The sequence below is a fragment of the Rissa tridactyla genome, chromosome 1, assembly GCF_028500815.1.
Source record: "Rissa tridactyla isolate bRisTri1 chromosome 1, bRisTri1.patW.cur.20221130, whole genome shotgun sequence".
NCBI lineage: Eukaryota > Metazoa > Chordata > Aves > Charadriiformes > Laridae > Rissa > Rissa tridactyla.
The window spans coordinates 150,837,539-150,857,500 of record NC_071466.1 but is presented as its reverse complement, the minus strand read 5'-3'; the positions used below and the strand labels follow the sequence as shown (position 1 = coordinate 150,857,500).

The following is a 19,962-nucleotide window of genomic DNA, read 5'->3' as shown; positions in this document are numbered from 1 at the left end:
GATACAGAAAATTGAGCAGATTATGGGTGGGATTAAGTCTAAAACGGTGTGAAGGAACAACCAAACCTGCAATCACTGCAAGATTGTACTTCACCTTTATGTATCTCCTGCCACTTCCCGCTGTAAAGGCAAAGTCACTTATCAACTAAGGACATGTCAGGCCACTGCCTTTTCAGATTCCAATGCAGACAACACCTCGGGGCTTTTCTGACACAGGCACTAAGATGATCAGCTTCCACGCTGCCTGGGTCAGCTGACATACTCAGAAATGAATTTCAGTGAATTTGCAGCATAGGGACTGAGAAAGCTCCCAGTTTCATTAACAGCATAAAAGGCTTATCATCCGAGCACAAACGAGAGGCACTTGGGTCCCACTACAGGCAGAGGGCCACATGGTAAAAGTGACTGAATTAGAAGTGGACTCTGCCAAAACCAGGAGTCGTCACGCATTATTTCTACATAGCTCGAAAACGCTTGTGTGAACAAGACATGTTTTATCCAAGAACAGCTTGGGAAGGGCTCAGAGCTTTAAACATTCATCCATACTTCTGCATGTACACAAACAGATGAAATTTTCATTCCTTATTGCTATCGTTCCTTCTTCTACCACTCTTATGAAATGTACTTGGATTCATATCTCAGCCAAGAATCAGCCTAAGAGACTGCTGACCTCCTGGCATTATAGGGAAGACAGTACTGACAGATCTTCCAATGCCATTTGTAACATAATCCCTCTTTTGAAGCTTTGCATTTTCACTCACAATATCATCAGTTCGGACTCGTAGCGAACCAAGGCATTCTTCTCCTGCACCAGCTTGAACCACTCCTGCATCAGCTTGGGATCATCCTTCTTACCCATGCCTGCCAAAAAAGAAACCTGATAAATTTTCAGGTAACGCCCTGCAATCCTTACAAGCCCAAACTGCAAAAACAACAATGGGGCAAAATGTGCAAAGAAAGCCGAGCAAGATGCTGCCAGAGCACTCCCAAGCCGGGTCCATTCACTTTGCCTAGAGTACACAGAAGAGTGGAAGTCACCTCCAAAAGGATTCTCTTCTCTCTGGAGTCTGAATATTTTATTTTTTTTCTTTTCTGATTTTCTTGTGATTGCTTGTTTCTTCCTCACTTTTAATGCAGAAAGCCCAGATTTCTGTATTTCACTTTTCCTTTCATTAGAAGAGCTTTATAGATCCTCATGCCAGCTAATTAAATGTATATTTGTCAGAAACGGACTCAATTGCCACTCCATGTGTTTTACCTTGATTTTCTTCAACTGCATGTCCTCAATCTTTTCTTTTACTGGCCAAAAGTAACATCTAGTTTTTTCTTTTTACAATAGCTAAGTAAATCTTTTCTGGCTACTCTCCTAGTCAGGTATATCTACCCATTTTGAAGATCCCCTCTGCACAGTGAACACAGAAACTACTTCTACTGTATTGCTCAACAGCGCTGTAAAGAAAAAGAATCCCCAGATACATTTTCTAATATCAAAGCAGACTAAAAATACACTGGGCCTTGGCCACCTCAGACGGAACTCTTAGCTGGTGTTTCATCTATTTTAAAACCAAATCCTGAACTTATTTAGTACTCCATTGATGCATCTCGTATCTGCCAGGAGTTGTGTGTGGAATAAATTGCAGAATGGTGTTCCCAAAGCCTTCTGTTGATTTTTATCAAATGCAAGAGGTTACCAGGGAAGCGCCTCCTAGCAATCTCCTGGTCTGCGCCACTGATTCCACACTAAACCACCCGCAGATGAATGCTGTGACTTCTTTCAGACACCATCAAGGACACGAGGAATGCGCCTGCCTGCATGGAACTGGAGGCAGGAGCAAGGCCTCCAATCAAGCTCAACGGTATTTTCGGGTTGATGCATCTTATCAGCTTGCACTGCACGTAACCTAGGCATCCTAAATAACTAACATCCCTGTCTGTGTTTGTTATTATGGATACATACTATCTACATCAAGAGCAAAAACTCTAAAATAGTCATTTTGATGCTAAAAATGATCAAGCAGTAAGCTTACTATTCAAACTCTGGGAAACACTTCACAAATATCACGTTAATGGCTAGTTAATTCAGACCTGTGCCCTGCTTCCATCCTTAGGATCTCAGCGAAGTGCTGCACTGGAGCTACGCAAAGGAGAGCCTACAACTCCTATCAAACTGCAGCTTCGGCTGAGAATACCTGCCTTTGAAAAAATCGTTAATAGCAAGACCCTTGGGGAATACCTGACCCGATTGTACCACCCTAAGAGCCTCTGGCTCTGTAGACTTTATACAAGTGTGTTGCTCAGTTCCAAGCATTCCTTTCTGAGCATCTCTGCACAATATGCCCATGTGGCGACAGGAGAGGGAGACTGTACATGCAGATGTCCAGTGCTGTGGCGCCATGAAAGCACTGGGAAGTCTCCCCTTCCTTTCCGATGCCAGGATGTATAGAAAACAAATGCCTAAGAAAAAGCCAAAAACACAAGGCTACTGACCTATGAAATACATAAGTATTTTTAAACAGCCAATGAGCAGAGGAATAATGGGAGGGTTGGAGAGGGAGCACTGACAACTGATGTGAGGGAGCACCATGGAAAGCAGAGTAAGTGGTTAGCAAAATTACACCATGAACACACATAAACAATCCCTTCCCCCATGCCTTGGCAATGGAAACTCTACGGCAAACTCCATTTGGGACAGTTAAAGACTGCACTCAGCAAGACAGATAAGGGAAAACTGGTCTAGCTTAAGGTTTGTTGGTTTTTAAAGTTCAAGGATGTTTTTGCAGACCAGTCCTTATAAAGACACAGTATTCCTTTAATCCATATATTCTAATTAAAAGGCTATTTAAGGAAGGAGATTTTCTTCCCTTACCCCACCTTCCAAACATTTTTCAGGAGGAATAGAAAAATTGAAGCCACCAAATGAAAACAGAAACTTTTGAGTGTGGCGTTACTGCTCCCACCGTTGCTGCCCAACGTCCCTCCCAGTTGCTACACCTTCCCTAGCACAGCTGAGACTAGCTAGGGAAAGGGATACTGTACCTTTCGTAACTTGCCACAGGCTCAGAGAAGCTGGTTACCAGGTTGCTACTGAGAAGGTTGGTTTGGGGACACAGCAAAAAAAACGGGCTGGGGATGGGGGCCTTGTGTTCACCAATTGACTAGTGCTGCTATGACAACCCAGCTGTGGTCAAGGAGAACAGGGAACGTGTGAGGTTACGTTACCTTCATGGGCACAGCAAGGGCAGAAGGAGAGAGGTCTACGACGTGGTGTCCCGGCATTGGGCTCAACTTCAATAGGACCAAACGAGGAAGAGGAAGAGGCAGGAGAGGAAGAGGAAGTTGGAAGTGGAACGGAAGAGGAGGAAAGGGGTGAAATAAAAGACAAGCAAAGGACAAAAAGCATAAGAGTGAGAAAGAAAGGAAACACAAGAAGAAAAGAAAAGAAAAAATACAAGAAATGGAGAAGCAGAAACAAGGGATACAGTCTACAGATGAATAATGTCCCTAATAAGCACAGATAACAGGTAAGAGGTAGACTGAGGTACTGGTGAACTATTACTGAGCTGTACAAATACCAGGCAGGAGGTTACTGTTATTGCACTTTTTCCTAACATACATTTTTCAATAGCACGGTCTTTAACCACAAGGTTTGTGAACAAGACGTCAGGATGAGCAGAGATGAATATTTAACTCCTGCTGATAAATGTCAAATTTCAAGGAGGGTTACAAAAAGTCTTGCCTGCATGCATAAGACACCAGCTGTAAGCAGCCGCCCTACCTTAAAGCTTTATCAGGACCATACTCTTATCACCATGGCAGCATCCACTGATGGTAAAAGTGTCCTTTTTAATGGAAAATAATTTCTTCAGACAGGGAACATCACAGGGAGAATCTGATTAACAGGGAACCAGCCTGCCAGGATTTGCCGTGTCAAGTATGGTGAGTACACGTGTACTCAACTGGACTGTTGTGCTTAGAGGGGAAAAGGCTTTTACATGGATAAAAAAAGTGATTCACATCAAGGTCTGTGAGGGCAATGATCAACTGAGGGCTTTGCAGAGTTAAAACGGTAAATTTAAAGCTCTCCTTTGACATTCTCATTTCACAAAGCATTTTAAAGTTTACAAGTTCCCTTAGTATCAGTGACTTACTGAATCTTTTTCATCTTTTCTGTCACCCAGTGAAGGACAAACATTTCTTATCTATAAAATGGTTCAGCTCTTTTAACACTGCGAATTTGCTTTTCAGATGTACTTAACGTTACGGAGATAAACAGAAGGAAATTACCAACATCACTAATAGTTACAGCAGAACATGTACACCAGGAAGGTGATGAGCTAGCGGAACGGAACACTCACTGCTCTCAATGCACAACCACATGTATAAAGACGAAGCATTTCTAAGTTGGGAAAAGGCATAAACTCCACAACAACAACATGGTAAGAATAATGCTTATTTTGGAGAAGTCAGCAGAGCTTGATATACATGGTTCGGAGACAGCGTTAGAGAACTAGACTACCGGCGAACTGGAAAGACTTTAGAAGGGACCATCACAGAACTAGACCAGCACATGGAGGACACACTGGAGCGAGGGGCTTCAAAGCCTGTGACTGAGCAGCGGGGCTTTCTCAGACAGGAAGAAACCTCTGAACTGGGAGCAGGAAGGGGCAACATTAGGAGAGGTGCCACAGTTGGCTATATGATAGTTACAAATAAAGCATCGCACCAACAGTAGTTGACAGTACCAGAACCTTAATTCTAATTGTTCAGAGCTTTCCAACTTCTTAATTTAAAATGAAAAAAATACTAGGGCTTTTTTTCTACAATTGCCATTTCACAGTTTAGGTTACAAAAGCAAAAACAAACAAGAAAACCCCCAAACTGCAAAGGCACTGTGAAGGATATGATTCCACACAAAGCAGAGCATCTAGTGCATGACACCTATTATATTTTTTATTTCACATCCTATCTTATTCAGCATGCATTCTTCTATATATACTTTAATACTCTAACTTGGTCCAGGGGGGATCAGGAGACGGACATTTAACTATATGGAAAAATCCACTTCAATTTTTCAGGGTTTGAGATTTCATTCATGAGTATGCGTGTGTGTGCGTATGGGGTGTTGGTAATTCAAACGCAGCTGTATTTATACATTTCAAACCATGGACATATAGACTTGGTGAGAAATCTCCAATTTGCCCTATTTGATCTGGTGTGTGAAAATGCCATTCATCTCATTGTGACATCACCACAACCTACTAACTTCTGTCATCGGTGAGCAAATGGTCTGATACTCGGAGAAGATATTATCTTTGGTCTCCAGTAAAAAAGCCACAGGACTTACATAGCAGAAGGCTGTAATACAGAACCCACTCCCTGCAATTGTGTTTTCTTCCTTTGCTCTTAGTTGTGGGGTTTTTTTTAAACAAAAGTATTATCCTCCCATTCTTGCCTAAGGAAAACACATCCTTGAATCAAGTTACCAAGTCCATGGTATCTATAATAGTCCTGCTAGTGGAAATGTTAACATTGCTTTTCAGTACGATAATGAACATAACCTGTACTACCAAGATCCTTTCCTATTACTCCAGATGTAAATTATAGTTGTGTCAGTAAATACAGATAACACGACTGTTACAATTGCCTTGGAAACAACTTCTGCCCAGCCCAGGATAATTAGCAAGGCTTTTAAAACTGTTCCTTGTGTACCGGAGGTCCTAAACAGTGAGGACTGAGTAAAGTGCAACCTGAAAACTTACCTCTTACAGTCTCTAAAGCTGTGAAAACGACACCAATTATTATGCTCTAAAATCAATATCATGCAGTAGAATTTTAGATATATTTTTAAAAACTTCTCTAGTGATAGTCATGAAAACTGCCTCCCCACCCTTGCTAATAAAGAGTATTGATACCTGTGGTACAAATACTATAAGCAGACTAAAATAGGAATTTTCACATTTTAAGAGGAAGACTATTTTATCATATTTCCTGAAACAGAGAAAGATTTTTCTCCGTTTCAGGAAATATGATAAAATCTCCAATCATTCTTGAAAGAGATGAACTCTTTCAAGAAAAGGCCCCTTAACTGTTTCAGAAACAGAACCAGGAAAAAAAATAAAAGATCATTTGATAAATGTAAAAAGGATTCCCTCAGTCAGCTGATTAAGTTTAGACAATGTATTATCAGATCATTCATATTCCTGACAAGGTTAATTAGAAAAACAAAACAAAACAAAACAAAAACAACTTCATAGCAAGAGCTCTCACTCTGTAAAGACAATCCTGGGAAAAGGCTGAACTCATCCAGTACTATTAAAAGGAGAACTATACAATACCCTGGTTCACAATACGGCGTTAAAAACTGTCTCATCTACATTGCCCTTGCCACTTGTCTGATTAGACAATGACAATCCTTACATGTATTCTTATTTCTCTCAAAGCCACCACTAATCCTACAATGTATAGTATTATGATTATTGTATTATTGTTTAGAGAAGAGACATCACCACCTCACAGACTCATTAAATTAAAACCATGATCATCACTGCAGGACAATTTTCCTGGACATGGAGTCAGGGCCAGATGGGAAAAACTCTTTTGATAACAAATTTAAAAAAAAAATAAATAATCCCCTTTCTGTTTAAGTCTCCTCCATCACCAAAAAACCCAGGTCGGATCTGGCGACACAGGTCCTCACCCACAGCACAGAAAGAGCGCTGCTGTCAGCAGCCATACAAGTGATCCGCTCCCCCACTGAAGCAGTTTGCTCAGAGGGAGCTGAAGGATAAGAGAACCACCATTTCAGTGACCATTCACTTCTTAGGTTCCCTCTGCACTGTCAGCAAGAGTTTGAGAGGTGTAACTATAGCTTCTGGACAGAAAATTATCACTTTTTTTTCTCCCCAGAGAGGCAAAACCACCAAGAGACTCTGTTAATCACAAGTTGTTCCTTTTCAATGCCACAAGCCAACTTTTCTGAATGCGTGCAAAGCCTTCAAAGCAGAGGTCAGCAGCCCAAGCTGATGGCAAGCAGAGGCATTCAGAAGGGCACATGGGGTGATCGGTACGGAGCCAGGAGCTGCAGCTCGTGGAGGAAAGGAGGGTGCCCCAGAGCTCCTGAGCACACTGAACATCCTGGAGAGGCAGAAGCTCTGCATTGCAGATTAGCCACATCCCATCAGTAAAGTGACTGGAATGATCTTGCCTCTGTGAAAAGAAGCCTATCCCAGATCCTTCTAGGAAATCTTTCATGCAGCCGTGGCAAGAAAGACCTTGTTTGTTGTAGTACTCTTGAGAGATTGCAGACTTTGCTACAGTGATGGAAACCAAGAGCCAGGCCAAGAATAAACACCATAGCTCCAAAGCCTCTTCAAAACAAGGAACAGAAATTGTATAACCACCATGAAAATATACCTTCCCCTTTGCTGTACATTATTCTTTGTTACACAAGCTACACAGGACTGTTGTCTTCTACTTTTCATTTACCTACTATTTAAATAATACTTCTTCATAATCTGAAGCCCAGTAGTAAAAATGATTGATCAGGATGAAGAAAGCACAGCAGAAAGTTTGGGGTGTCAGACACCATTATACCCAAGCTACAGCTCACATTGATCCCCTTCACTATTTGCCCATGTCCTGCAGTATGAGGGCTGTGACAACTTCTGCTAAGTGGTGAGCCACTACAAATTAAAATGACTTGAACAGATATACCACAGACCAAATAGGATCACATCCTTTGGAAGCTTTGCATCCAAAGACTTTGATTTCCATATTGCTGACTAATCAGGGCGGTTTGGAAATCAGCAGCACCAGGCAGGAAAATCCAGCTGTGAGGCTAATCTCAGTGCTCCTGAACCATTATGCTGGCACCTGACCTCACAAGCTAACAGCATAAATCTTGAGAAATTCTTATTGTACTAACAAATTCCACCACTCATTTATCAGGCAGACTAAGAGCTCCAATTTTAACTCAGTGCTTAAAATAAGGCTCAGTCCAAAAGAGGCGAGTAAGACCAACTGAGCACTGATCACAGGAAATATCCTCTTTCCCGCCTCTTAAAAATCAGTTATGGTCAGAAACCCAAGTACTGAAAAATAAAGCATTCCGACTTTACTATTTGGTGAAGTTGTTCAACAGGAGTGTTGTAAAAGAGCAATAATACAGAAAGCCACCTCTCTGAGAACAGCATCCACACAACTTCATACATTATATATAAAAGTTGAGGGAAAGGATTCTGACAACTATCCCATAAGCACATCACTCAGCGTGTCCGACTTAACAGTTTACTAAAACTGTGTCAAAACCAGTATCCTCTAAAGTACCATCACTAGAAGAAACCTGGGGAAAACTCACAGACCACTGAAGTGTCATGCAAACTGAACCACACCTTTATTTATCCAGCAGAAGAGAGGAAGGGAAAAAAAAAAAAGGCGGCAGTTAAGGGAAAGAAAAGTAGAGAAGGCAATAGTTGGAGCAGAACACACACACAAATGACTGCATAGAAGTCTCCTGTTTCTACTAGACCGCAAGGCACTTCAAAATGCAGTCAGAAGCAGTACAGTCCTGCACTGGCCCTGCCTCCCAAGACTGTTAGTTCCTGTGTGCAATTGTGAGAGGTTTACAGCAAGAAGCAGGTAAATGGTAATTGCTTGCTTCCAGTACCTCAGTAGTACTCTAATTATACTTAACAAGTTCTGCTTATCAAGTGCTCTTTCCTGCTCCAAATTTACAGCAAAGAAAACATGTTACCAATTCACTGCAGTGTCAAAAGCAGCTGCAGACTGCAAAAACAATGTTTATCTTACAACTCCACTCCTTTTCCAGGAGAGTGGTGTTTGCCAATGACAAGAAATAGGTCTGTTCCCACTTGAGTATATCAGACTCCAGCCCTGCAGAGTTAGATCTGCAGGACTTTAAAGGGCATACTCAGCTCCAGTATTTTAAATAAGCTACTAAAAAATGAAGTAGTCGTAGAGTATGCTTTAAACAAATAATTAAAAAAGCCAACCATCACACTTTTTTGCCTCTGTTTACCTGATGTTCATAAGGCTCTCGACAAGAAGGGAGAACATATGTCTGAAATCTGCACTATCAAAAATACCAGCTCTCTTCCTTACATCCTTCTTGCCTGTCTCAGCATATTCCAGCCAAGAGCAAGGCAAGACAGGAGTGTGGGGCTGCTTCCTCTCCTCAATGATTCCCTGCTGGGTGCAAGGGAAAGGAAGCTGCTCATTTGAGCACAGAGGGAACAACGGAGGTACTTTCCACAGGCAGACAAGGAGCAAACCAGGACAAGAAACTGGTGGGTACGGAGGAACTGAGGCTTGGACTAATTAAGCAAGGAGAATAAAAATGAAAACTACCGAAGGAGAAGAGAGAGAGAGGAGAGGGGAAAAAGGGTAAGGGGTGAAAGGAGAAGACAGATTTGTGGAGAAGACACGACCTACAATTTTCCAGACAAATAATGCTGGGGAGAAGAGGGAACAGAGCCCAAAAAATTTTGGGAGAAGGCCAGAGGCAGGGATTGAGACTGTGGGGACTGCGTCAGTGGGAAGACCAGAGCAGGAGTGAATGACTAGGAACAGCTAGTGGGGAGGAACAGGAGGTCTGAAGGGTAGAATACTAGGATGTCTTTGTTAAGAAGGCAGAATTAAAATTAAATGCCTGAGAAGCAGAAACTGGGACTTAGAATGAAAACGGAAGTGGGGTAAGGAGCTTTGGATGGAAAAAGATGGGATTAGGACAATGACTGTCTGGAAAGAGGGAGTAAAAGGGACAAAGAGTGTGTATCCACCAGAGCACTATATTCTTCCAGCGTCTGGCTCAGAATCCCTGTTTTCAAGTCTCACCATTCCACAGCTGCCAGCAAACATCTGTGAAATCCACTGACCATGTCTCACTTCCTCTCCATGAGGATCTACACAGAGGATGGCAACCTAGCACTGCTATCAGTTATTCCATAAGGGCACGAGGCTGAGCTCTCTGCAGTGGATCTAAAGGTTATAAATCTGTTGATATAACATAATACAAAATCTTAATTTCAGTTGGTTTTGCAACCTTTGTAATGTTCTTTTAACATAACTGCATATACGATATACACATAGGAATAATTACTCAGAATTGAAATGTGACCATCTGTAGCGTGAAATGAAACATCTGCTTTACAGCAACGGTACATGACAGGAAGAGAAGATTATGGCATCTGAGCAGAGCAACAAGGGTAGTTAAGATAGCAATCTGTAATCCTGCACACTGGAACTTGACCAAGGATGTCAGAAGTTACCACTCCCTTGCAGCAGTTGTTGCGCAATCTGTAACAACTAAATGAAACGCAACTCTCATTAGTGTAAAGAAAATCCAGAATAAACTAATGCCTTATTCATTCAAAATTTACTACCAATTTACAGATAACTTTTCAAAGTATTTTGCAATTTTGCTTATCATTCTACTGACAGCGTGACTCTAGAGTCATGCTTATGCCTCACAGATGCAAGTTGCCTGTAGAATAATTAGCTCTGCAGCCATCCTAGCTGCTAACACCGCGCTCAGCAGGCTCAAGAAGTGACACGGTGCTCCAGGGATTTTAATGGCAGTCCACCGAGATGCAGGATCCTGCACAGACATGTAAATTTTGAAGCTGAGCTCTAAATCTGCCACCGAATAGTGACAAGTATCATCAGAGCAATGTATCCCTTTTGGCAAAAGTGTTCTGGCAGCCCCAAAAGCAAATGTAAAGCAAATTACAGAGGCAACACAACAGTACTGTAAAGCCACATACTCCAGCAAGGCTACACAGGTTCATTGCATTTAAAGGGATACTGCCCAATACAGTTTTTTTAAAGTTTGTTTCGAAAAAGTTGTTTTTGAGATAAGCAGAAACTTGATACAGTTTTAAAATATATCAACCATTTTTAAAAAACTTGAACATTGTCTCTGACTGTTGGAAGCCCAAGTGCTGAATCACCATATAAATAAAATCAGCCTGTAACAGCAGATCAAAACCGACCACTCTGGGGTGGCTGTCTGAGCTCAGAGAAATGGGAAAAGCAAACAAGCCAAAAAGGTAAAAAGTAGATTCAATTTTCAATTCAGATTTTCTGCAACACAATAATTTAAGCAACAGTGTCCCTTTAAGTAAAGATTATTTTGATTTTCTTAAAGCCACTATTAGCGATTTTGATGGGATCGCTGTCTCTAAAGAGGCATTAGGAGGAGAAGCAGGAGGAGGGAGAGGTATGGTGGAAATAGCATTAAATAGGGATAAGGGTCTGTTAAGTGTAATTCAGCATCAACCCTTTTACAGCCCCTATTCTATGCTCATAAGGGTACGTGCCAGCCCCGATGGGCATAACCAGGAAGAGGATTTCAAAGTCTTTCTGCAGAAGATACCCCTGGAAAGAATGCCAGAGGGACTGAGCAGTGAATGAAGCACAGGGCTAGCAGAGGACTATCACATCAAAATTAGCACAGGGGAACTGGGCAACAAATTAGGTCTACTTAGGAGAAGTGTCTTCCATTTTTAAATTTCAACTCAGGTGGATGTTCTTCAACAAAAGCCTATTGTGCCAGGAGAATCTGTAGTCATTCCCAACAGACAACTACGGATAGATACTATGTGGGACAGCCTCCCCAAGGAGGAGGAGAAAAAATGACAGTTAAAAGCCTGGGGGAGATTACGTTTGAAGTATCAAATGCAGAACACAACAAAATCAGGGGAAGACTTCTAGTGATGTGTCTTGGATCAGGCCTAGAGCGTGTGGATCTTCCAACTCTACAAAGCTGGACTATAATGTCCTCCCTCAATAAAAACACAGCTTAGATCAAGCAAAACTTTATATTCTGACAGACAAATTAAATGGAACTCTGAGATGACACGGCAGCCAAGCAGAGTTTGCTTTCTCTTGGATCCGCTGACAGATTTGTTCATTTTATAAGAATAGATTTAGGGTAATTAAATTAGCAAAGGTAATTTTAATTTTCAAGATGGGCAAACATTAAACAAATGCAATTTGCAACCCAAAAGTTATCTACCTACTAAGGGATTCAGGAAGCAACATTAATTAAAGAAATGCAGAACCACGGTGCAGAGTGATGACCAGATTATAATTGCTATGTGAAAAAAAAGAGCTAAACACTGTAATGTGTGTTTAGCACTAAATGAGAGACTGAAAGAAAATAACATAGCAAGAAGCTTATTAGCTGTGTAATGATGCAAACTGGGCAGACTAGAAACTCTAACAGCAGATTCCATCAAAAATCACTGGAACTCTTAACAGTAGATTCTCTTCTAACCTAACAGTAAGGCAAAACAAGAAAGAAGAAATATCTGTCATCTACAAGTGTTTCCAAAGCCCCTTGAGGGAGCATTTTGTTTTTGTTAGATCATCAACACACTCTGGCTTTTTTGGAAAAAACAAACGAGCCTCAAGAGGGGAAGAGGGAGGCAATGGCATGACTAATCCTTTACAGTGCTGTTAGCTCTTGAGAGCTGGTCAGTTCTGCTGTCCCTTTCACGTTAAAATATTTTCCTAAAGAGGATTTCAGTGGTAGAGTTGGACTTTGCAAAGGAGAAGCAAAAAACCCGAATGGCCTTCCACTGCTATCAGGGAAGGTGGCTGGAGTAAAAACAGTAAGTAAATTTTGAAATAATCAACGCTGTAGAAAATAGAAGAGGAAGCCTTACACATGGTTTGTGGAGCATGCCAACATCTCCTTATCCTGAGCTGGAAAAGGGGTTCTGCTACAGCCAGTCGTGTGCAAGGGCTGTTTCTTCTTGTTTGTGAGCCAAGGATGGGAGAAGTAGGTGAAGGGAGGGGTGGGGAGGAGTGTCAGCAGGGTTAGTGTCAGCGGGAGGTTCAGCTATACATACCACCCAGATGCAAGTCGATGAGGTCACTGTAATAAGACTCTCCCCAATAGTCTACAACAAGGAATTGGTGAAGACAGAGTTATTGAACCAGATACCCACCCCAGCCCCACACAATCAAAGCGATATAAGAGAAAAAGACATACAGACAGAAGAAAAAAGAAAAAAAAAAAGGCAAACAAGAAACATGCATCTATACATGTGGACACATATATATATATATAAAAAAAAGTATGTCTCTCTTTCTCTGTATACATACATATATGTACACAAACACACAAATATATCACAAACATATATATTGGGAAGACGAGGAGAAAATTCCCAGCAGGCAGGCAAGGATTTTCAAGGAGAAAAATCAAGAAGCCTACATAGAGACACTTCACCTACTTCAGCCTGCACCAGTACCTGACACTGGTGTCTTTCCTGTTCTTGCTTAGAAAAGCTGCACTAATCCTGTTGCTTTCATGCTGAGCTATATGGCAGAAGGAAAGAGTGTAATTTCTTAGGTCAGCTGCAGGAAAGGTGTAAGGGTTGATTTCTTGGAGGCGAGTGAGTGGAGGACGCGTACATACAGCAGACGGATGGAAGGCAGTGACTGAGTGCTGACACTTAGGCAAACGCCTAAGTGTAGAAAGATGGGTATTCGTGTTTCTGCTGATGTAGTAGCTGTGCCAGAGAAGAACCTTCACAGGAGTGCGTGGAACAGACATGTACATCCACAGCTGCTAGAGACAGGTACACCATGAGTCTAGCACTGTGTAACGTTTCTTTGGGGAAGAGACAGATGGGAGTACTGAGAGCACTATTTCTCACTGCATATGATTCATTTGATGCAAAGAGGTGGCTCTTAAATTTTTCAGTATTGATCTGACAGTAGTAGTTCCCAACTCCTAAAAATGACTATCAAAGTTTATGCTAAAGGAGGAAAAGGGAGGAAAAAAAAAAAGGTTCCAGAAATTTCTGATTTGACATATTTTTAAGTTAATATTTGAAAAAATGAAAAATCCACACAGGAAATCAAAGTCATAAGCATGTCCAAACAGGCGAATGCACTATAATATGAAGTACTGTTACATTAATAGCAATTCCATTCAAGATGTCTCTTAGGACATTGCAGAAAAATGGGAAAATTCTTCATTGAGACTATCCTACTTTACCTTTGCAGTGAAATACCATCATGCAAAAGAAAGAAGGGGCAGGGAAGGAATGACAAAAGCTTAGGCTGCCTGTATGAGACAAACTTGCAACCTGAAGTAGACCTTACATTATCACTTGAAATAGAGCTTACATTCCAAATCATTCATTCTTGCTATGAATGCGACTATCAAAGGCTGAGATTTTCAAAGATAATCACAGAGAATGTATTAAGGCAATTATGTAATCATAGGGTGATTTTCTGAATTTTTTGAATCATTTTCTGAATCAGAAACTAAATGTTAGATTGAGCATTCAGCTTTTAAAAGAATAAAAGACCGACTGCGCCTTGCCTGAGGCTGAGGCAATTTAAAAAAGGAAAAGACAAGATAGCCAAGAAGGTGCAATTATTTTGTCAAAATTAAAGTTGACGATGACCTCCAAAATGTTTCTGAATCTGATTAGCTGAATAGCTACTATCATCATATAGAATATTTCAACTTGACAACTATCAGATGAGTGAAATTCCTGGAAAGAGTACTGAGCTGTACTCAGTAGATACTGCTAGGATCTAAATTAACTGTAATATCTCAGGAAGACAGCAGGGCATCACTGTGAAGAATTCACTGACAGTCTTTTCAATATAAGTCACGTGGCAAGAATATATTAAGGTTGATGCAAAATGGATGGGAAACAGAAACAAGATTATTCTCAGTAAACAAATTCTTAGCTAGAGTACTACTTTTTGTGCTTACCAGTCCAACTGAAAAACAATCTTTTTCTAAAAATGGAAAGAGGTCCAGAGGTCAAAGATACGAACAACTAGAGTTAATGGAAGACCTCTAACAAAAGGTAGAGAGGAAAGATGACTAACAGGCAACATACTAAAAGATTATAAATGACACAGAGAAGCACAGATGGTCTTGTCTATCTTTTTCTACAACAGAACAATAAAATCATTACAAAATCCTGTTTCTTCTGTCAGGATTTTCAAGTATATAGTAGTAGGAAACTACTACTAACACTATCTAAAACTTCATATTCAAATGCCTAAGTCGGTGAGTGATTTGTTCTTTCCCTACACAAAGAGAAGCCGAATAACCCACTCATTACAGACTCCAGTATCTTCTCTAAGAACAGTCAACAGTTGCTCTCTACGGGACAGCCGTTATTTTATGCTACATTGCAGTCCTCCTCTATTTATGTGGACAGAGTATATGTGCAGAAGGCACACCTTCCACCCTCCCCCATTATTTCCCCTTGTACAAGCTTATTGAAAGGAAAGAGGTTTGGGGTTTTTTTTCAGATGACAACAACACTTTATACATTGTACTTCCCTTTTTAAACTTTTGTTTACACAGTTTCATTAGGGGAGGGACTGATGAGAGACAAGAGCATGACTCCAAACCTTTACACAATGGTACTGCTGAACGCAGCGGTCACTGTTAGGTCAGTATCATAGGCAATGCAGATGAAAAGAAAATTACATTGCCCTTCTGAATAATTAATGGATATTGGAGGCAGAAATTATTTGTACTTATGGAATTGATGTCTCAGACTTTAAAAAATTAGAAGAAATTCAGTTATTTTATTGCAAGCATATGAAAAATGTCCATGCAAGAGTGGCTAGAGAGGTGAAAGAGGTAATTAAGTTTTAATATTTTGTTTCACTCAACACAGGTTAGAACATACTCCCCCTCCTCTGCTCCCCCCGCACCAGAATGTGTTTCTTGTTAATCCCCTCAAATAACTGGAAGAGTTGAGGTTGGCGAGTTCTTTATAAATTCTATAGTTAAGCTTCTGTAACCATAATGTATGATCTGTTGACAGAAACACGTTGCAAAAGCAAAGAATACCCTAGAGACTTCCTGAAGAAAAGAGATTCATTTTGCAAAGAGTGACCTACAATTTCAGAATTCTGCTAGGAAATTCATGAATGCACAAGCTCATGTAAGACTGCTTCTTTGGGAGAGTTGGGAGTGAGAAGTTAGTTATACAAGGGTTTAATTCTGCAGTCTTCCATATAAAATAGCAATTCTTACTCTTGATCATATTCTGCCCTCTCTGAATGTTTTTAGGCATTCTTCCATCATTATTCAATGAAAGAACATTCTATCATGAAGAATGTTCTCTCAGCTTCTAAGATTTCCCACTTGTGCTGACATGTCTTACATGAAAGTTATTTAGCAGCTGAGTAACCAAGACGGGCTTCCAGAAGAGGAGAAGAAAAAAAGAAAAGAACAATTAGGGATAAGAGAGGTGGTTTTAGCAAGTGCAGTAACTGGCAGGCCAGAGAACAGAGTGGGGCTACACAGAAATACACAGCATAAGGAAGGATGCACCACCAACAGAGAAAGAGTTTTTGCACAAGGCTGTTTCTTTGAACCCACAAATGAAAAAGCCAGCCAGATCACAAAACCATCAGAGTCCTCAAGGTTGTTCTCTACACTTGTAGTACCTATTTTCTTTGGTAACCACTCAGTCCTGCTGCTTTGGCATGTCCTTACGGAGCATCAAACATACCCAATCCTGGCCGAGTAGGAATTGGTGGGAAGTCACAACAGACTTTTCCTCTGGTGAACCTTCACTGCTTAATCAAGTTCCATCTTCACAGGCATAGTCGTCACTCTTCAGTCCAAGCAACAAGCTAAAACATTTTCCAAACACCTGTTCCACTATTACCATTTCTGATCTCTGATCCTTGTAATCAGGTACATAATCCTGGGCTTGTCAGGTATACGCACACTGCATTTGCCTGTTGGATATTTGACTCCTTGCAAACGAGGATTCCTTTTTCCAAATCATTATACTACGATCGGCATTATTTGAACCAAGTACTCCTCCACTCACATGCTTTGCCAGATCAGATGATACTCATTTAATTTAATTTCAAGTACACACGACATTTCTTTAACAGCTGGACATGGATACCTTTCAGTACGCGTGTGCATTTCTGCTCTGCACAACTTTGTTGGAAGTAGCCAGTGTGCTGGGCTGTGCAGTGAGGAAGATGTTCTGTGATGGTCCCTTGTAAGGACACTACCTTGATAATCCAACACAATAGAGAAAGCACACACAATTTCACAATTAATTCCTTAACATAAAAACAGTGTTCTCTTCCTGTGACAGCTTTATGTGAATTGCATCTAGGAAACCCCTGCAATTTTCTAGCTGTAATACCCAGCAATATGCAGAAACAGCCAGACAGCCATTATTAATAGTTGCAGAATTACCTCCTAAGCCTCAGGCAAAGACAAGCAGACTAAGTCTCTGCCGATAGGGAAGTCCCAGAATTAGAAGAAACACAGGAAAAACAAGGTCTCAAAAAGATAGTAGAAAAGGGAGAATGGATTCACACTGGACTCTATGCCTAGACTATAATGGTCCAATTGCCTCTAAAATCCAGAAGCTATGAACTACTGCACAAGCACTTGATAAGAAAATATTAAAAAGCAAACCACGCTTTGATGGATACCTGCTTCTCCCCGAAGGGCCTTCTCCACAGCAACCCCTCTCTCCTCGAGTTGCCTCTGCTTCTCTTCCACTTGTTCAAGCTGCCGCTGGATGATCTGTTCAGAGAAGAATGGAGCAGAATCTCATCAACAGCAATTCTCCTGCTCAGTCTGCATCGCTCATCTAGCACTGAGTTCAGTCACATCGGCCTTTTCAAAAACACGTATTTGTATTCAACAATACGCTGCTTCAAAAGCTAGCATCACTCACCACTAGCATCACTCAAGTGCCTCCAGTGAGAACATCCTCCCCACCCCATTGCATCCTATCCCTTAATTTTGCAAACACCTTGATACTCGCTTAATTGCTACAACTCCAATCACCTTCCTAAACGCTGAAGCTAAAGGTGATGCTATTCAGTCAGCTGAGTCCCTACCTCAAGTTTTAAACAAAACCCATTACTTATAGATGATGCCAGCAGTTTTCCAACAGATTCTCTGGTAATTAAAGGTTAATTTAGTAACACTTCACTCAGCAGCATAATCTAGCAGAGCAATGACAGCTTCATTGGGTATTATCTGACTATCACTGTTCCATTCAGTGCATGATGCTTTGCTCATCTCCAGCAGGAAAGGTGTTATGGTTGTTCTTTTTCTCACTGTAGAACTATCATGACAAGTTTCACCCATTCTTCCCACGTCTGTGACATGGTATCAAATTCGAAAGAGGGAGTAGGAGCAGGGACAATCATGTAGAAATAGAGAAAAGTTCCATCTCTGGATCCTCTTCTGACATACTCAGAGGAATGTCAGGATCATGGTGCTTTCAACTGTCTGCTGTGACAAGCAGATCATGAGACACTACCTGAGCTCTGTGTAACCTCTTTAGCTCTTCTTGCTTGGCTTGTCTACGGGCAGCTTTCTGTACGCGCCGGGTCAGCTTGGCATTCAGTTCCTCTTCTGTGTAGGCTCTCTGAAGGAAGGAAAAACAGGATCAGGTTTTATTTGCATGCTCAGAGGTATGTGGGGAAGGATGACCATTTTCTCTTCCAAAATCTCAGAAGGGACGTGTTCTGTCTTTGCCATGGCCGTGTCAAAAGTCAAGCTTCTGTAGGCAAAGGTGTTCACAGCGCAGTGAGCAACAATTTCAGAGTCAAATCAAGAGTGAAGAAGCATATAAGCCAACTGCAAAGCTGTGATTTTCTATAACATCTCACCCCATCTTCCACTGCTATATGAAACCTCTCCCCAAAGATCATATCGATTTTTACTCTATTTCTCAATAAATTTAGCCAAATGGATTTAGTTAAATCAATGAGTACCATATAGAGGGGTCACCTTGATTTCATTTTAAAACAAGGCGAAGGCATGTCTATATGAACAGTTACAGCAGTATAAGCTAAGAAATTATTATAGACTAGTGTTGTTGTATTGGTATTCTCTTCTTCCTATTTTATTCTGGAGCAAGAACGTCCATAATTGCAAGTGATACTGGTATAACTGGCAAGGACTACTCATGTAAATTTGTGCAACTTTTCTATGAATCAAGGCGGCAAAAAGACATTTGAAAGTAAAATGACATTCTGGTGTGAGATGGGAAATCCCATCTCAAGAGCAACCCCACAAAACTGGCTGGTATAAAACAGAGCAAACAAGCCCTAAACTAAAACTGAAATATTACAACACCAGAAGCCACCCAAAAGGAGAAAGGCTATGTTTATAGAAAAAGAAAGGTACTTCCTCCTCTTCTTTTCTCTCAGTGAAACTAGGTTAAAAATAAGGAAGTCTTTTTAACATTACTGAAATGGGGTTTAGTATCTTATCAGGTATACTAGTTGGTTGCGTTGTAGTCTAGGAGGGCTTCCTCTCACAGACTTTTTAGACTGACAAAGAAACTTCAAAACCGCATTAAGTGAACTACAGTGAAGAAAAGAACTGTCTTCCCACGTACATGTATGTAGGCTTTAAAGGACAGCTGTAAACAGATGTCTTCCACTTCTGGAAAGTGATCTTCTCCAAGGACAGTCAACTTGAAGTAAAAAACGTTAAGACAGACCACCCTGAAATTTGCTTTATCTAGTTATTGTACTGCCACATTGGCCAGTCTACCCCTGGTTTATTGTTCTCGGTGAAGGGAGTTTAAGGTAGGATCTCAGCTCTGTTAAAAACCCCTCAGATAGGTGGTTAGCAAGCACCACCGTTAAAGCTCCCAGAAGTTAACACTTTACTCTTTCTTTTTTAAAAACAGAAAATCCACAATTATACCCAAATCAGGAGGTAAAGCGATAGAGGGTGTGACTTTCCTGTCCCACGTAAAACTCTTCTGACTGTGAAGACAGGACAATAAGAATTTCAGAAAGCAGCAACGTTGCTGAAATAGAAACGCAACTTCTGTCTTGATTTTAGCCTGACACAGAGTTTCACTAAGATTTCAGTGAACTCAGCAATTCTGAAAGACGCTTATTCAAGTTGATGATTTGCTTGAACTCGTATTCTAAGTATTA

At 40.9% G+C, this 19,962-nt stretch overlaps 1 protein-coding gene and 1 long non-coding RNA gene across 12 annotated transcripts in view; one reads left to right on the top strand and one right to left on the bottom strand.

Moving 5' to 3' along the window:
• MICAL3 (microtubule associated monooxygenase, calponin and LIM domain containing 3) overlaps positions 1 to 19,962 on the bottom strand; it is a 197,286-nt gene that overhangs the window by 5,346 nt on the left and 171,978 nt on the right. For 8 of the 11 annotated variants that reach the window (XM_054189482.1, XM_054189465.1, XM_054189501.1 and 5 more), the window contains 4 exons: positions 18,324 to 18,431; positions 17,482 to 17,575; positions 3,220 to 3,285; positions 762 to 861 (listed from right to left, as the gene is read on the bottom strand). In XM_054189482.1, coding sequence (XP_054045457.1) covers positions 762 to 861; positions 3,220 to 3,285; positions 17,482 to 17,575; positions 18,324 to 18,431 — 368 coding nt within the window. Of the gene's footprint in view, positions 1 to 761; positions 862 to 3,219; positions 3,286 to 12,872; positions 12,924 to 17,481; positions 17,576 to 18,323; positions 18,432 to 19,962 lie in introns of all 11 variants that reach the window. The other 3 variants (XM_054189553.1, XM_054189491.1, XM_054189510.1) reach the window with 3 other exon arrangements.
• LOC128904844 (uncharacterized) lies at positions 1,920 to 7,453 on the top strand. Its single transcript, XR_008464646.1, has 4 exons — positions 1,920 to 3,521; positions 3,867 to 3,936; positions 4,246 to 4,436; positions 6,907 to 7,453. It is a non-coding gene; the product is annotated as an uncharacterized LOC128904844 (long non-coding RNA).